The sequence below is a fragment of the Ctenopharyngodon idella genome, chromosome 1 (assembly GCF_019924925.1).
Source record: "Ctenopharyngodon idella isolate HZGC_01 chromosome 1, HZGC01, whole genome shotgun sequence".
In the NCBI taxonomy this organism is placed as follows: domain Eukaryota; kingdom Metazoa; phylum Chordata; class Actinopteri; order Cypriniformes; family Xenocyprididae; genus Ctenopharyngodon; species Ctenopharyngodon idella.
Window position 1 is genome coordinate 19,420,797 of NC_067220.1, and position 16,514 is coordinate 19,437,310.

At 37.5% G+C, this 16,514-nt stretch overlaps 1 protein-coding gene across 2 annotated transcripts in view; it reads right to left on the reverse strand.

Annotated features, from left to right (window-relative positions):
* tll1 (tolloid-like 1) overlaps positions 1-15,660 on the reverse strand; it is a 52,720-nt gene extending 37,060 nt beyond the window's left edge. The window contains exons 1-3 of one of the 2 annotated variants that reach the window (XM_051903897.1): positions 15,446-15,660; positions 13,772-14,192; positions 490-600 (exon numbers count right to left, since the gene is read on the reverse strand). In XM_051903897.1, the coding sequence (XP_051759857.1) occupies positions 490-600; positions 13,772-13,949 (289 nt within the window). In that variant the 5' untranslated portion in view covers positions 13,950-14,192; positions 15,446-15,660. Of the gene's footprint in view, positions 1-489; positions 601-13,771; positions 14,207-15,445 lie in introns of both variants that reach the window. The other variant, XM_051903889.1, reaches the window with a different exon arrangement.
* Between the last annotated feature and the right edge of the window lie 854 nt (positions 15,661-16,514).

Below are 16,514 nucleotides of genomic sequence, written 5' to 3' on the forward strand. Positions count from 1 at the left end.
AATTTGTTCGCCAGTGTTGGGGGTAACACACTATAAGTAATATGAGTTACGTAATCAGATTACTTTTTCAAGTAACTAGTAAAGTAACGCATTACTTTTTCAATTTACAAAATGTCTAAGTTACTTTTTCAAATAAGTAACTCAAGTTACTTTTTCACATTTATTGACTGACAGCTCTCCTGTCCCCATGTTGAGAGAAATAAAGTGCTGAGGCTTATTCATTTAATTTTTGGTTTGAAAGGTGTGAAAACAAACAAGCAAGCCCAGCCCAAGTGAGTAAAAAAGTAACACAAAAGTAATGTAATGCATTACATTTCATAAAAAGTAACTAAGTAACGCAATTAGTTACTTTTTTAGGGAGTGACGCAATATTGTAATGAATTACTTTTAAAAGTAACTTTCCTCAACACTGTTGTTCGCAATTTGGCTAATTTGAAACTACTGTCGACAAGTAGATTCTGGAGCGCTGTGATATCTGATGTATCTTACCAGATGTGTGTCCCTGTCTCCCATGTGACTGCTGCGAAAGCTCTATCGTCCCATCGATCTGAAACATTTTCAAGTCCTCTTCATCCAAGGCAATATCTCCCCAAAATACAGCTGGAAAAAAGAAACAGAGAAGGATATTATTAGAGGACACAAACACACACTCTGGCAGCATCATTGATTGATGGTCTAAGTGCTGGCAGACATGACTAAGACTCAGATCAGCGCGGCCTAAGCTATTGACTGATGCTAATTTAAGGTTTGCTGCATATGCAATCGATAACATGAGTTAACATGAGAGGAAACATCTTGGGTTGTCTTGGGTTGCCCTTCACTCTCACACCTTCAGATCCTGAAGAAAAATGACCAGGCGGATGTCAGGGAACACATAAATACATCCTGTTGGGATCTTACCAACCCTGCTCATATAATGTCCGATTATATCGCACTTGTCCCAACATTCCTAATGTTCAACTACAGTCATGATATCATACATCCTTAAATTAGCCTGTCGCCAAGGAGTTCATAGAGATGGCCATGAAAAAGGAGATAATATTGGGAACTATGCCATTTGTGTGTGCGAGTAGTTTTGGCAGGCTATTCACTCCTCAACCTTGATATAAAACAATAAACAATGAAGACCATGCTTTAAGCTATCTTGATTGTTCCAAATTGGAATAAACTTTGCCCTTGTGCATGCATGCATGTGTGTGAGTGTCCATATGCGTATGTACACGTAACGGTGAGCTGCACTATTGTTTGTGATTGCATCCATCCCTCCCCCATCAATTCCTTGGAGACATTGTTCAGCCTGAATCCGTGATTGTGCTCTGTATCACATCCATATAATGCTGGAGTCTCCTGTGGATCACACCCTTCATAGAGAACTAATATTAGCACTGATCTAACCCCACTTCACTTATCTGTGGGACTCTCCAATACAGTCTAAAACACTTTCACTGCACCTTAAATTAAATGAAAAAAATAATTATTTTTTTATGAATATAAATTTAATTTTAAAAATAGTTTATATTTATATTTATAATTTTTAGATTACATAATATTTATTTTAAAATTATTTTGTACATTTTAAAAAATATTTTAAAAATATGATTAATTATTGTACATTTTTCACACATTTAATTGTAATTTCTTTTAATCAAATGCTAAGTTTTACTTGCTTATAGTTGTTATATTCCAAAAAAAAAAAGCATATTCATATTTTATATTTAAAGATGCAATTACAAATTTGACTTTTTACAGTAAATCACTATGTGGTCTTGAATCGTTTCTTCCACATTACACAGTCATTTATCCATCAGTACAAGTATACAAATCTAGCCCCCACAGACAGCTATGCATATTTCAGTTTCTGCGGAATAATTTTATATTTAAGAGCTGACATAAGGTCTCTCTTCAGTTTTCATAACAGCCTTGACATTGAGACAAGACAGCATAAAAGTCTCCAGGTTAAGGCAAAGTGCCTTCGACTTGACCGCAGAGGAAAAGGCTTTGTGTTGAATTTGTACATTGATTCAGCAAGTCTGGGAGTGAAGCCCAGTAATGCCTCAGTAATCATGTATTCGTTTAACATCAATGAGTCTTTGACTGCACATTTTAACTTAGCACCGTTCAATAACTTCAGCTGTGATGATCGATAAACACAGAGCAGAGGCTATACTTAAGAATCAAACTCTAGGGGGGAAATCAAATGGTTTTTGCCTAACACATGACCATCACAGTCACATGGGATTGTTAATTGTACAGTGTCTCTTTCATTGAAAGTTAAATGTTAAAAGTCAAATCAAACTGACAGTTTAACAGCTTTACATCTGCTCAAATGGGAACAAAGTGTCATCTGGAGGGGGGATAGGTTTTGACGAATATGAAATGATAATCTCAGTTCCAAGGATATTGTAGTGCGGTGGGAGGTGTGTTTTAATCTGGGTGCAGTGATATCCGCAGATAAAATTGTGTATTAAAATGGGAGATTATCCTGGAGGTCACACTACAGTTCCAAATGAGATGCTCCAGGTTATCCTGGAAACGTCCAAGTCATTCTCTCTGTTTCCTATGAATGATTTAAGAGTTGGAGGAGAGTATTGCTGTAACTAACTGTGCATCCACTTTGAGTAAACTTGTCTCAGCAAGTACATAGAGACTCTGAGAAATATTTTTTGCATTGCAAATCTTACCAAAAGTGATAGAATTAGTTAACCACTTCAGAATCCAAAGCTCTGTTTCAAAATCTAAATAAACAGCATTTTTAGGCATTATAAGCAGTGCTCTTCACACAATGCAGAATAATAATCAATCCATCATTGTGGATAAAGCAAGAGAAAGGTTGATTATAAATATACTTATATTCAATTGGATAAAAAAAATAATTCAATCTAATTAAAACTGTTTATTATATAATATTTGGTTGCTACACTAAAAAAAAACTGGTGTATAGGATTTACTTTGAAAACGTTTTCACTCAGAAATAGCTAGTAAACAGCACAAATAATTACAAGGAAACAACAAGTAACGCATTTAAAGGTGGACTTAGTAGATTTTTAAAAAACATTGTTTGGAAGTTAGTCAGGCTGACACCAACAGCAAACGTCTAACCTATCAGCATTAGGGGGCATATGACGGTCAAGGAGAGAGAACGAGCAAGAGGGAGATTTGAAAATAAGAAAAAAAAAAACTGCAGAACAAGAGATGGGACACAATACAAAACAGCTCAAATGAGTATCACTGGAATGAAGGTTTATGACTGGGCAAGCGCTTTAGGACCCGCGTTAATATTAGAAAAGCTTTCCAGTGCTGGAGAGAGCTAAGCGGGAAGGCCTGAAAACAGACACGGAGGCTGCTTTGATTCCTTCTCATGTAAGTAACACGGTTTTGATTGTCTGGATCTGCTGTTCTGTTTGCGACTAACAACGAACACTTTGTATTTACTCTTGTGTAATGTACGTTAATTTTTTTGTGCTTCCTTGTCGTTCGTTCATCAACTGCGCTTTATTTTTCGTAAGGCATTTTGTTGCGAGTCAGCTGTGATAAGCAGACATCCACTCGCATTGCGTGTATAACAGTGGCCAGATAGTGAGAGTTTTGCAGTTAAACCACTGCACAGTGATGACTGCTAGAGAATGTGGTGTTTAGCGTCATTGTTAATGCACTCGCCTCGCATGCCAGCAGCGATCAGGCTGGGGTTCAAGACTGACTCGGAGTAGGGTGGTTAGGATTGGAGCATGAGTTTTGGAGGTGGAGCAATGAAGAGAGGGGTGGGTTTGTTTGGGTTGATTTCAAATATCGACAATGTCCAACAGCGTTGTTCAAATTCTACTTACCGCACCTTTAATTAAATTATAAAGACTAAAATAGTATTTACTTGTTAAATATACTTCTTATACTTCGAATATTTCTTGTAAAATATACAATAATCTTTAAGAACTTCGAAAACTCATTTTACAGTATTTTTTTATGTATATCATCTTATAACATGCTAACTTCAACCAATGTTAGGATCAACTGTAAGTTTTTAAATGCAAAAAAACAAAAAAACAAGCTGTGTGTGAATGGCTCCTTAGAAGGCAACTGTCTATGACATCAAGACAGCTCATTAGGATTTAGAACAGAGCTGAAGACTGTACGCTTGAATGAAGAATGGCCACTGATCATCTTCTCTTGTAGTCAATTCCTTCAGTTTGACAGACTGTTTTTATGTACACAGTGACAGCAGATGTTGTGGAGAATCCTGGAGGGAGACACTGACGAACACACACTACGGGCTCAGAAAGTCTAACCATATGTTGACGCTTCATTACTGTGATGTCAGTTTAATACCAAGAATCGGCTCCCTCATTAAACCCACAGAAATACACAGCTGAGACTGATGAATGAGCGTCATGGGAGCTGAAGGATGAGTGGGGTGTTTCTGTTTGTCAGCGACACGCGTAACTAAAGACATCTGCGCCACATGTCAGAGAGACATGACGCAAAGCATTTTGGGTGACAGCCCAAAAAGCATTCCTGCGAGCTTGATCACAGGAAGAATAAGGGACGGACAGACACGCTCAAACAAAAACACATATGCATCCAAACACAATTCCAATAACTGCTTGATGTCACCTTTGCATCCTCACAATGTTAAAAACAGACATCTTGTTGTCTGGTCAACAACAGACATTGTTGACCAGAACAATGACATTTCACTGGATATACATGACACCCGACTAACTGAAAAAGCTATATTTTAAAAGATTTTCATTGGTCCTGAGATTAAACTCAACCACACTCAAAAATGTTTTGGATCCCACTGCTCAAGAGATTCAGGCTAAGCTACATTTTAAGCATCAAGGGCCCATTTACACCTGGTATTAAAATCTGTCTCTGTGAATCTGTGATAAGATCACAAGTGGTCAGCTGAGACACACTGCAGTTAACACCTGGCAGCAACATGCATCTCAAATGTGTCTCCTGTGATTGGAGGGAAGGGTCTCTGAATTTGAGACTACATTAATCACTCACTATATCAGTGTGTTACTGCATGTTTATAGGGTGCAAAAAAGACATATATTTTGACACAAGTGTTCTATTATATTTATGCAAAAACAGTGTGCACTGCAATGGCCAAAGATGTCTATGTATGGCAGTATCAATTTATAGATTCAAGTTCTGTTAAGTTTTATGCATGTAGTAGGGTTGTCACAGTACCAAAATTTCAGTAGTTGGTACCAATACCAGTAACTTATCACGGTTCTCTGCACCAATTTCGGTACCAAAGCAAAAACTGTTGAATTAAGTACTTTAAAATTGTGTCCTGTTTTGCCTTGTCTGTTGGTTATCACTGTCAAACATTGAAGTTTCCAATTCAATCGCGCATTAAAATACCGTTGTCAAGTTCAGATACTTTGCAGTGTACTTAGCAGCATGAAAAACTAAACTTGTATTTAGATTGTGAATGGGTAATAAACAGAAAGCAAGAGAAGAGCCCTTATTTTATAATCACTAAAGCTGTCAATCTCTACAGTGCAAGCTCAATGAATTCTGCACTCTAGCGAAAACTCCTGTTATGATAATAAAAGTAAAAATTGAACAAAACCTTTTGATTAACTTACTGACTAGCACCTCTGATAGGCTACTGCATTCACACACTCAACAGATATGATTGTGATTGGCTAGAAAGGCTACAATGCTCAACGCTTGTAAAAACATGCTGTAAATATAAACCTGTGATGCTCAGAGAGCGTTCAAACAAACAGGAACAAGGGCGTTTTGAAAGCAGCGTCTATCAGCGGGTACCATACATACTCAGTATTCGGTACTACCAGTACTGCAGAAGTGCTGGTACTGACACCTTTTTATTTTAGTACCGACCGGTACCATTAATACTGGTACATTTGACAATTACCACATAGCCCCTTTAATTCCTTCAATGGACATAATCAATCTTGCAACAGCAATTACTTAACCACGGCCACCACTTTTTAGGTGTGGGTACTTATCTATGTATCTATGTCTACCAAACAAAATGACACTGATGTACCTGATGAATTTGAAATAAATTACTTTAAATGCAATTTATTATAGCACAAGCTTTTGTATCAGGTTGTGATGTTGAAACATTAACTATGAACAGTAGGGAATGAGAAAATGGGGAAATCTGACATCCAGCCAGCATGTCATAAATACTGACATTAAGGTACAATGTTTAACAGACATTTTCTGCAAATGCAAACAGGGTACATAATGTGTGTGTGTGTGTGTGTGTGTGTGTGTGTGTGTGTGTGTGTGTGTGTGTGTGTACAGGTTTATTTTACATTGTGGGGACCAAATAGTCCCCACAAGGATAGTAAAAATGATGTTTTTTTGAAAATGTAAAAATGCCAAAAGTTTTCTGTGATGGGTAGGCTTAAGGGTAGGGTTAGGGGATAGAATATACAGTTTGTACAGTATAAAAGCCATTACATCTATGGAGAGTCCCTACAAGGATAGTGAACCAGTGCGTGTTTCTTAAAATAAAGTTACCATGTATCATGTCTTTGTATATAATGGAAAAAACAAATCATAGATGTGTAAAATGAATAAAAGTCAATGTCGTATAGAACAACAAACACTATTTAAATCAATAATTCACTTTTCTAAAAACATCCACCATACTGTATTCTACTATTCCTTTTCTTTCTGCAAACGTAGATTTTTGCTTTTGAACGATCTACCACAGAGTCTGATCCAGTGCATGCATTTTTTCGAGATTACAGGCTGGTTTTACGAACAGAAGGTACCATAACAACACCTTTATACCATAATGTTGGGAATTTGCCAAAAGAAGAAGATCTGCATGTCACAGTCAGTTCAGTAAGTTTTTTTGGTCAAAATGGCGAATAACAAAAAAGGCTTATAACTGCAGCAATTTGATTGAATATTTGCGTATTCTGGAGCCAATTCATATCTGTATTTATCAATGACTACTTGTGATTGTCCAAAGCTGATGTTAATAATACTGGTCTGTGAGAGACCACTTAAACAACAGCAATCACTGTCATCACACTCTCTGTCAGCCAGACAAACTTCAGTCAGAGCCACTGTCGGAGCATCAAAGTACCTTTTCACACGTCAGGATGTGTAAAGCCGTAATTGTTTAATTAGCGAAACGCATTCTAGGAGGAAGTGTGTGGCTCGCTGACTCATGTTTCCCCGCTCCAAAACAAACAGTCCATGGCGAAACAGAGTGCTGACGCTGGAATTTTTGGGAATTTTCGGAAGCTGGCTGTCCGGCCAGAGTGCTCCTGGAAAATCCTCTTTTATTAAACATGACTCCACTGACCATCTCTATTTCACACATATACAACAACTCGTCTACTCTGATTATGACAAGCTGATTTCAGAGAAAATTACAAGTAAATGCAGTCAAAGAGCCAAGAGCATTCTGATGAAAGCTTTGAATTTTAATGTGAGTGTGTCCAGACATGTGAAGCCAGGCTGATATCATGTGTGATGTGCTTTACATTCAAGTAATAATCAGTCAATTTATCAAGTGTATAATCAAATTAAGTATATTTGTCCACACAACTCTCTACATAAACTTTTGCATTGCAGATGCTCAAACAATACAACTGCAAGTGAAAGTTTTTTTCCTTGTCACTCTCTCTGTTTTGCTGTGTGCACAGTTTTATGAAAAAAAAAAACCTCTTTTGTAAAGGGCATGAATGAAGGTGCATGTGTGTGTGTATGAGAGAGAGAGAGAGAGAGAGAGAGAGAGAGGGAGAGATTCTTCTCAAGCTAAGTGGCAGGATGCAGGCTACCAGGAAGAGATAAGTGCCTGAATGAAGTGGGCTCCCACATTCGTCACACACACGCGCACATACACACACAGTGAGGGAAATCAGTGTACAAAGAGATGGAAATGTGTTTAGTGCACTCTAATGGCATGAGATAAGCACACGGCCAAATATTCACATTCTGTTTTCCCAAGAACAACAGCAGCAAGATGATCATTTCCACCATACATACACACACATACAAGGTCATAAGCAATATGTAAACAGATGGCCATGAATCTGACACGTATGCAGAGGTGGGATTTCACCCAGCTGCACCATGTACTGTAATATGAAATAATCACAGATACATAGACTCAAAGATTAAATAAAAGACCAGACTACTGTCAGACTGACATGAGACCCTCCCGCACATTAATCTGACCAGCTGTTCCAGTAGTACAGTGTCTGTGTGCAGAGTCCAAATTAAAGGGTTAGTTCACCCAAAAATGAAATCTCATCTATGAAATTTCATTAAGTACTTACCCTTATGTCGTTCCAAACCCGTAAGACCTTCATTGATCTTCGGACCACAAATTAAAATCATTTTGATGAAATCCAAGTTTTTTTTATCCCCCATAGAAAGCAATGCAATTACCATCATTCAAAGTCCAGAAAAGTAGTAAAGACATTGTTAAAATAGTCAACGTGACTGCAGTGGTTCAACCTTAATGTTATAAAGCGTCAAAAATACATTTCGTGCGCAAAAACAAAACAAAAATAATGACTTTATTCAACAAATTCGTCTCTCCCCCTTGTCATTCTCTTATGCTGTTTATGTTAGGCACTTCCAGGTTCTACATCAGAACGGCGGCTCAGTATTGGCCAGCTCCTGTGTCACACGCATTTGTCGTGCTGCTCACGTGAACAGCGTTAGCCAATACTGACCCAGCATTCTGACGTAGAACCTAGATGTAGAATTTGTTGAATAAAGTCGTTATTTTTGTTTTGCTTTTGTGCACAAAAGTATTCTCGTCGCTTCATAACATTATGATTGAACCCCTGCAGTCACGTTGACTATTTTAATGATGTCTTTACTACTTTTCTGGACCTTAAATGACGGTAATTATGTTGCTTTCGATGGGGGATAAAAAAACCTCATGGATTTCATCAAAAATATCTTAATTTGTGTTCCAAAGATGAACGAAGGTCATACAGGTTTGGGACAACAAGAGGGTGGGTACTTAATGACAGAAATTTCATTTTTGTGTGAACTAACCCTTTAATACCAAGCACCAAATGTGGATAAAAATTGGCTTTGGTTAGTAAATGAAACAGTGTTACGCAAAGTTTTTTTTATAAGGGGTTACACTGTAATAAGCTGATATGAAAAATGGTAAGATGATACTCGCTCATGTCAAGTCAAATATATTTGTATTATGCTCTTAATAATACACATAGTTTCAAATCATCTTTACAAAAAATCATGATCTTAATGTTTATAATATCTTACTGTCTTCATGCCACATTAAGCAAGATTAGAGCTGGGCGATAATACAGTTTACAATTTGCAACAATACAAGCAATCAAGCAGTTGAGATTTGCTATAAAGTATATATCACTCTATATGTGAGTATGTATGCAGATAAAGTTTGATTCTCTCACATGTCATGTCAGAGATGTGAGAGAATCAAATTAAAGACATGCAACTGTCTCCTAAGGAAAACATCTGTCATAATGTGCATCTTTTACCTCAGTTAAAAAGTTTAGGATCGGATGCCTTTTTTCGCCAAAACTCCTTGCATTAAGCCAACAAAACTACTATATTCACAAAAAAAGTTATGTCTTCTTCATGTTTTTTTTGACAGAAATAAATAAAACAGGTAAACAGCATAATTTGCTTTATTCATTACATTTTCTCAAATTACATGCCATTGTCAGTTATAACAAAAGGTTTTTTCGTGTGTGTGAAGACATCATCACTAGAAGTAGCTCTCAGCCATTAGGCTGTATAATTCTGTTGTTTGCCAGACACAGACTACAATAAATTAGAAGACTATAAACTACAACTCCACAAAATAAAGCACTGCCCTCTATAAAACTAATGGAAAAAAATGAATGTGTAGCCAATGAAGATACAGTGAGAATGAGAGGAGCAGAAAGTATCTGAGAGGAGCAGCAAACACTACAAGAGAACAATATAAAGCAACAGAAAAGGGTAATAGTATAGTGTGAGTTTTAGTGGGTGTTGTGTACTTTGATGGGTGATCCATTACTACAACTTTTTGTATATACCATATCTTATATGTACACTGTAAAAAATGATTGTGATTTTAATGGTAAAATGCTATGGTGAAAAACAGTTACCTGGTTTACAGAAGTTTCCGTACTATATACGGTGAATAACTGTAATAGATCTAACAGTAGATTTAATGTAATTTTACAGTAAAATACCTTTAAATTTAGTTTTTGGAAGTGAAAAATAAGTCATTGTATAATTTACAGTGAAAAAAACGTAAATTAACATTCCCACAATTAGGGGACACTTCACATGTGATGTATTTTCTTAGTTTCTTGTTAGTTTGTTTTCTAATCAGTTATGTACATTAGGGTTTTATGTTACATCTAATGTTGTTAAATTAATATTTATTGCATTTTTAAAATTGTTATGTGTGTTACCATGATGATATTTTTTCCGGTAAATTTCTGGCAACCACAGCTGCCGGGTTTTTTGTACCGTAAATTTAACAAAAATTTTTTAAAGTGTGTAAAATAAACATTTATGAACGGTAATAGATACAATATAAACCTTTAAATTATACGGTTTGTAAAATAGACAGTAAACTAATTGATGTCCCGTAAAACCTAAAATGTTGCTACCGTATTTTTTACGGTAAAGTTCTGGCAACCACAGCTGCAGTTTTTTACCGTAAATTTTACGGGGATTTTTTTTACAGTGTAAATTCACACCATCGTATATTCTATTTTGCATTATTCAATTTTAACTTGTCTTTTTCTTTTATATTCCTCTTTCCTTACTTCATTACTTTATTTACCTGAGTTTATTTATTTTCTGTATTGTATATTTCACTACTAGTACTGTATAACCACTTTGGCAATATCGCAAATGCTGACAATAAAGCTTTGTTGACTCTAAGAGAAATATAAAAACGCACATCAGCTTTCTTTTCTGCGTCTTTGCCCCTTAAGCTAAGCCTGTCCGCATACACTCCCAGTAAATTCCCTCGGGTTTGTTTATGTTTCTCTTGCCTAAACAAGGAGGCGTGGGCTAAATTTGCATAATCAGAAAAGATTGGTTATTCTGTGGCAACAGTGTCGTTAGGTTTACAATGTCTTAAGATAACAGAAACAGATAACATCACCTAATGACTGTATAATGTAACTAGCCCTTTAGTGACCTATTGAAACCAATAGAGCTCCTGGTTTCTGTAAACACGAACAGAAGTCCTAAACAATGCACTTACCTCATTAATGGAGCTAATAGCCTTCTGTTATGTCAACCAAAACAAACCATTAATAGGAACTCATGAAGGTGATACACCTTAAACATACAGAAGTAAATGTTAATGTGTTTCAGGTTTTTCAACCCTTTTTGGCTTTTTTCTAAAAATGTACAATGAACAGCTGCAAAACTTAACTAAACCAACTTGCCACACCAAACCCTTCCATGTAGGTAATAAAGGAAGTGAATAATGTCTTAATTTATATCTACAAATGCCAAAACATGTATTTTATTGGTATGGCCAGACCTAGTCTACAGTAATCACAATTAGCTTATATAAAGAAAAACAAATGTAAACGAGAAAAAGATATTTAAGCAAAAGTGTGTGTGTGTGTGTGTGTGTGTGTGTTAAGTCAAATACTTCTGACCAAGGTTTAATACTGTACGCCTGTAAACAATTAAACTAAATTTGGGTTCATTCATCTGAAAGGCACAGCAGCTCCCCCCATTGACACCTTGCATTTAATTAGCATGGCTATTTCTGCTAAAACACCAACACAGCGCAGATATGCTAATGAAAGGCTACACTGCGAACACGTCGGTAAAATGCTCCATCAGCTAAGAGAGTGGCTAGCGTTAGCATTAGGGAGAGCTGGATCGAACACGCTCAATGACCTGGACAGTTTTTGGACGGTCAGCATTTCACCTGGTATGATGCAAAGATCTTTAAGCACTGTAACGCAAACTTTTCCACTAATGCATATCACAAGTGTAGTGACATATAAAGTTGCAGTTTATGAATTACAACTGTTAAAACTTTAATTTTAATATTAACATCATCTTTTCATCATCTTACCTTGGGCCCACTGTCAAAAGTAGACTCAACATTAATGGTAGTTTAGTGTGATAGCACATTAACCATATCTGAAATATTATCCTGAGTGGGACATTCAGTCATCTTGGGTGTACACTGGGTACATGTTCATATGGTACAGGCTAGTACTAACAATATGAATTAAGATCTCCTGAATACGTGACAGAAATCTGACATAAGTGTGCGTAATAGAGATTAAAAGTGTTTTTCTAAGTCTATTTATTTATGCATGTGCTTAAAGGTTATGTGATGATGATGATGTTGTCCACCCTTTCCCTGTAGTACTGCTATCAACGAGCCTGTCAAATTTCTAGGCTGAATATTTCACAGTTTGGAAAAACAGAGGTCCTCCCTGTAATTGCCAAACAGCCATACTCCTACATGCAAACGCATACACCCAAACAAAGACACACTAATCCAAACATACATACACACTGCACGCATACAAACACTCTTGCAATCCCATCCCAAAACCACTGAGATGCTTTTTTTTTTCATTCTCGTCAGTAATCCATATTACTTGTGTGTACATTATGTATGCCCTCTGCGTGTGTACATGCATCTGTCTTATGAAGGCCTGGAAACAATGCCAACATATTGCAGCAGAGAAACAAATGTTCAGATTTATAGTTCCTGAGTAAACATGATATATACACAAAGGAAAACGAGAGAGAGAGAGAGAGAGAGAGAGAGAGAGAGAGAGAGAGAGAATGTGGAGAGGGAGATTTGTGAGTGAATCTGTGTGTTTGCATTGGAGAGAGGGAAGAACAGAGCAATTTTACAAAATGTAACTGCATTTAAACATCTGCTCTGTCTTAGGTTGAGTTTACTTATACATCCAAAAGAGAACGGGGTGAAAAGGAAATCATATTACTGGCCTTATGATAATCTGTATGAAGATGTGTCAACATATAGAAACAAAAACATAAACATGCCACCCTTGAAATAGATTCAATTCACATACACATTTTTAGTTTAATCCTCCATATTACATCAATAGATGTCGATACCACTAAATCTATAATCATTACACTACATAAACGTAAAATGCAATAATTATGCACAACGTAAACGCATATAAAAGCCACGGATTACTTGTATTTACTCGTTCTTTTTTCTTATATGATATAAAAAATATGTATTAACAGGAGATCAGTCGTCAATAAATTTTGCCAGCTGTCAGCAAGAGAAATACAGGTCCAGATGGACTGAGTGAACTCAGTTTCACATTAGCTAGATTGATACAATAATTACATAAGATATTGTAAATCGTGCAGCCGCGCTCTACCTGCACAGACAAACGTGCGCGCGGATAGCACGGGTTTATGACAGCGAAGCGCACGTGGCCTCGCGAGCCTCGGGATCATCCCGGGAGAAACCGATTTAAAGCGGGCTAGATAATATCAGCGGAGGAGGAGGGGTCGTGTAAGGCTTGTGAGAGATAGGGGGGAAAAAAAGGAAAAAAATTATAAAAAGTGGCGTCGCTAATGCTCGTGTACCAGAGGACTCTGTGTGACGCGAGTCTCCGCGTAATGAAAAAACAACTAAAGTTTGGGAATGACACGCACAACTCATACGTTAATCACTATGCAGCATCGTGTGAAACGCAAATAAGGTGTTTATGCTTTATCTTTTTATCACCTCACAGTACGCGTTAAAACTTCAAAAGCAAGGACAAATTGTAGAAAAGCGTCTTACCGGCTTTGCAGGGATCCTTGTAGTCTATCGTCTCCGTTTTCTCCTCTTCATAATAATCATAACTGTCATCATAATCTAAACAGCTGTGCACGGACACTTTGCCCCAAAAAGTCAAGCCGGCCAGCAGTAGTGTGATCCAATTCATTTTACTGGTCAGTGCAGAGTGAAGGTAGTCCATCTGAAGTTTGAATGAGCGCAGATCAAAGCGGAGTGTCTCGTAAGAGTCCGGTAGTGGTGAATTTAGCGCTACACGCGCCGTGTGGACATCATTGTGTTCATTATCATCATTGGTCCGGTTCGACAGACGGGGCAGGACCGTCAGCGTCGCGGCATCTCAGCTGGACGCCCAATGCATCGATATGATACTCTACAACTACGGCAGACACCAGCTCACTTTTCTTTTCTCTTGCAGTCAAGTTTCCTGAAGAGGGAGAGCTGCAATGAAAGTCAGTCTTTACATGAAACAAGTAAAGACACTGGATGCAGAGGGTGAGGCATGATGTACTTTTAAATTATTATTTAAATGAAGATGTTTAACATATTTAAATGAACCTGAGCAGAGTTTACGCCATCCCCATAAAGTAGCTCCAAACCTCGACAGACAGACAGATAGATAGATAGATAGATAGATAGATAGATAGATAGATAGATCTATTTTACACACATAGACAGATTGATAGATAGATAGATAGATAGATAGATAGATAGATAGATAGATAGATAGATCTATTTTACACACTATCAGAAACTTACTTAAACAACATCAGACATACATCTTTCATGCATTATAAACACAGGAAACTATCTGGTTTACTTTAACAATGGCAACCGATTTCACCCAAAACGAGCCGGTAGCTGTAAAAGTCACACGTTCACTAAAATTTGCGCAATAATCCGGCAAATGCACTGTTTTTCCCGTCGCCTATACAAAACTTCAGGATGTAGCGCAAGTTCCATGTAGGTGAGATCGTATTTAAAAACTGTTATAAATACAATAGTTGCTTTATTAGGAGGTGACAGTAAAAGCGGCTGTGGTGTGACATTTAACAAACCTGTTTAACTCCCCTCATAAAGTAGGTCTCTCACGCGCTCTCTCTCTCTCTGTCACACACGTCTCTGAACTAAAAGCAGTTTCTCAGTGTGTAATTTGCTGCGTGAGGCTGCTTTAATTTGGTCAGTGTGGACCTCAAAATAGCTGCAGCCAGCTAAAACAAGGAAGCCAAGAAATACTTGAGGAAATAAGTGAGCAGGTTATAGCTGATATATATGTCTTCCATTCAACGCATCTCGAGCAGAATGTAGCCTCTAAACTTCTCTGACTTATAAGAAGTGACTGTCAAAATGCCGAACGGACTCATGAAGACGGCTTTGAGCTCATTTATCCATTCTCAGGTCCTGACTAATACAATTTACCGGAGATAACCCAGGGGCCCGGTCTCCTTTAACGCATATTTACCTCGGGAGAGTTTACTGCGAAGCCGGTACGATTTAAGCGCAATCGTCATCTGACAGAACAGAGCGCGCGACCTCTCTAGCGCGCAGAGCGTCCAAGTATATGGAGGAGCGCGAGGAGATTCGAACCTTTATCGCGCGCTACTTTACAAACATAAAGAATAGACGCGCCGTAGTTTAACACTGTGGCGTCAAACCTTGTTAAAATATGAGAGAGCTTACCTCAGAGAATGCCCTCAGGGTCTAGTGTTTTACAGCCTCAAAGCGCAGGCTCATCCTGAGTACTGCCCTCATATTCCCCCTCTCTCTCTTTCTCTCTCTCCCTCCCTCTCTCTCTCTGGAAACACTTCTCCCACAGCCATTGGAATATTAGAGTGAGCTTGCTGACTGGTACCGCTTATTCCAAACGTGCCCATTTCCCTGGAGATTAACGCGTCTCTCTCCCTCTCTCTCTCCTGACACACACATACACACAGATTAGTTCCCCCCTCCCTCACGGCAAGGTAACTGTGTGTTGACGTCACGCCATCAATCCATCAAGCTATGCCTCACTTGGCAAAAAAAAAACTCATGCACACACTCATGCACTGCATGACAAGAGCACTAGTGTTTGTAAACGAGCTTTACTGTTGTTAAAATGACTACAGCATGCATGATTGGCTGCTAACAGGCCATTTGTGCATCCTGACGAAGAGAGTAGGTAGTAAACAAGGCAGTGCAAAGATGTTTTTGACAGGAGGGGAATCTCCTTTGATAAGTGGAACAGGCAACATACTCTTAAGCTTTCTCAGTGTTTGAGTGCATGCGAGTGCAAGTGTGTGTTTGTGTGTGTGTGTGTGTGTGGATCAGGTTTTGTCTATATTGTGGGGACCAGAGTTACAAAATCTTAAAAATGCAGAAAGGTTTGTGTGAGGTTATGGTAGGGAATAAACAAATATCATTAGATCCACCTAAACAACATTTAATTTTCACAAAGTAATAGAAAAAAAAATTAACATACAGAAATGTATATGACTACATCAAAGATAATAAAAACAGTATAACTACAACAACAAATATCAAAAATCAGATTATATAAATGAAAACAGATTTGAAAAATATTAATGTCATAAAAAGTAAGAATCTGTTTCTGAAATAAATGAGCAGAAGAAATATATAACTCTGATTAGGGTTGCAATCATAAGTGTTTCTAGATGACTAAAACTACAGTACGAATCTATATTTGTCCGTATTTACCAATAGATATCTAAGTAAACATTTGTGTATGGGTTTGGCTATACTTTTGAGGGCC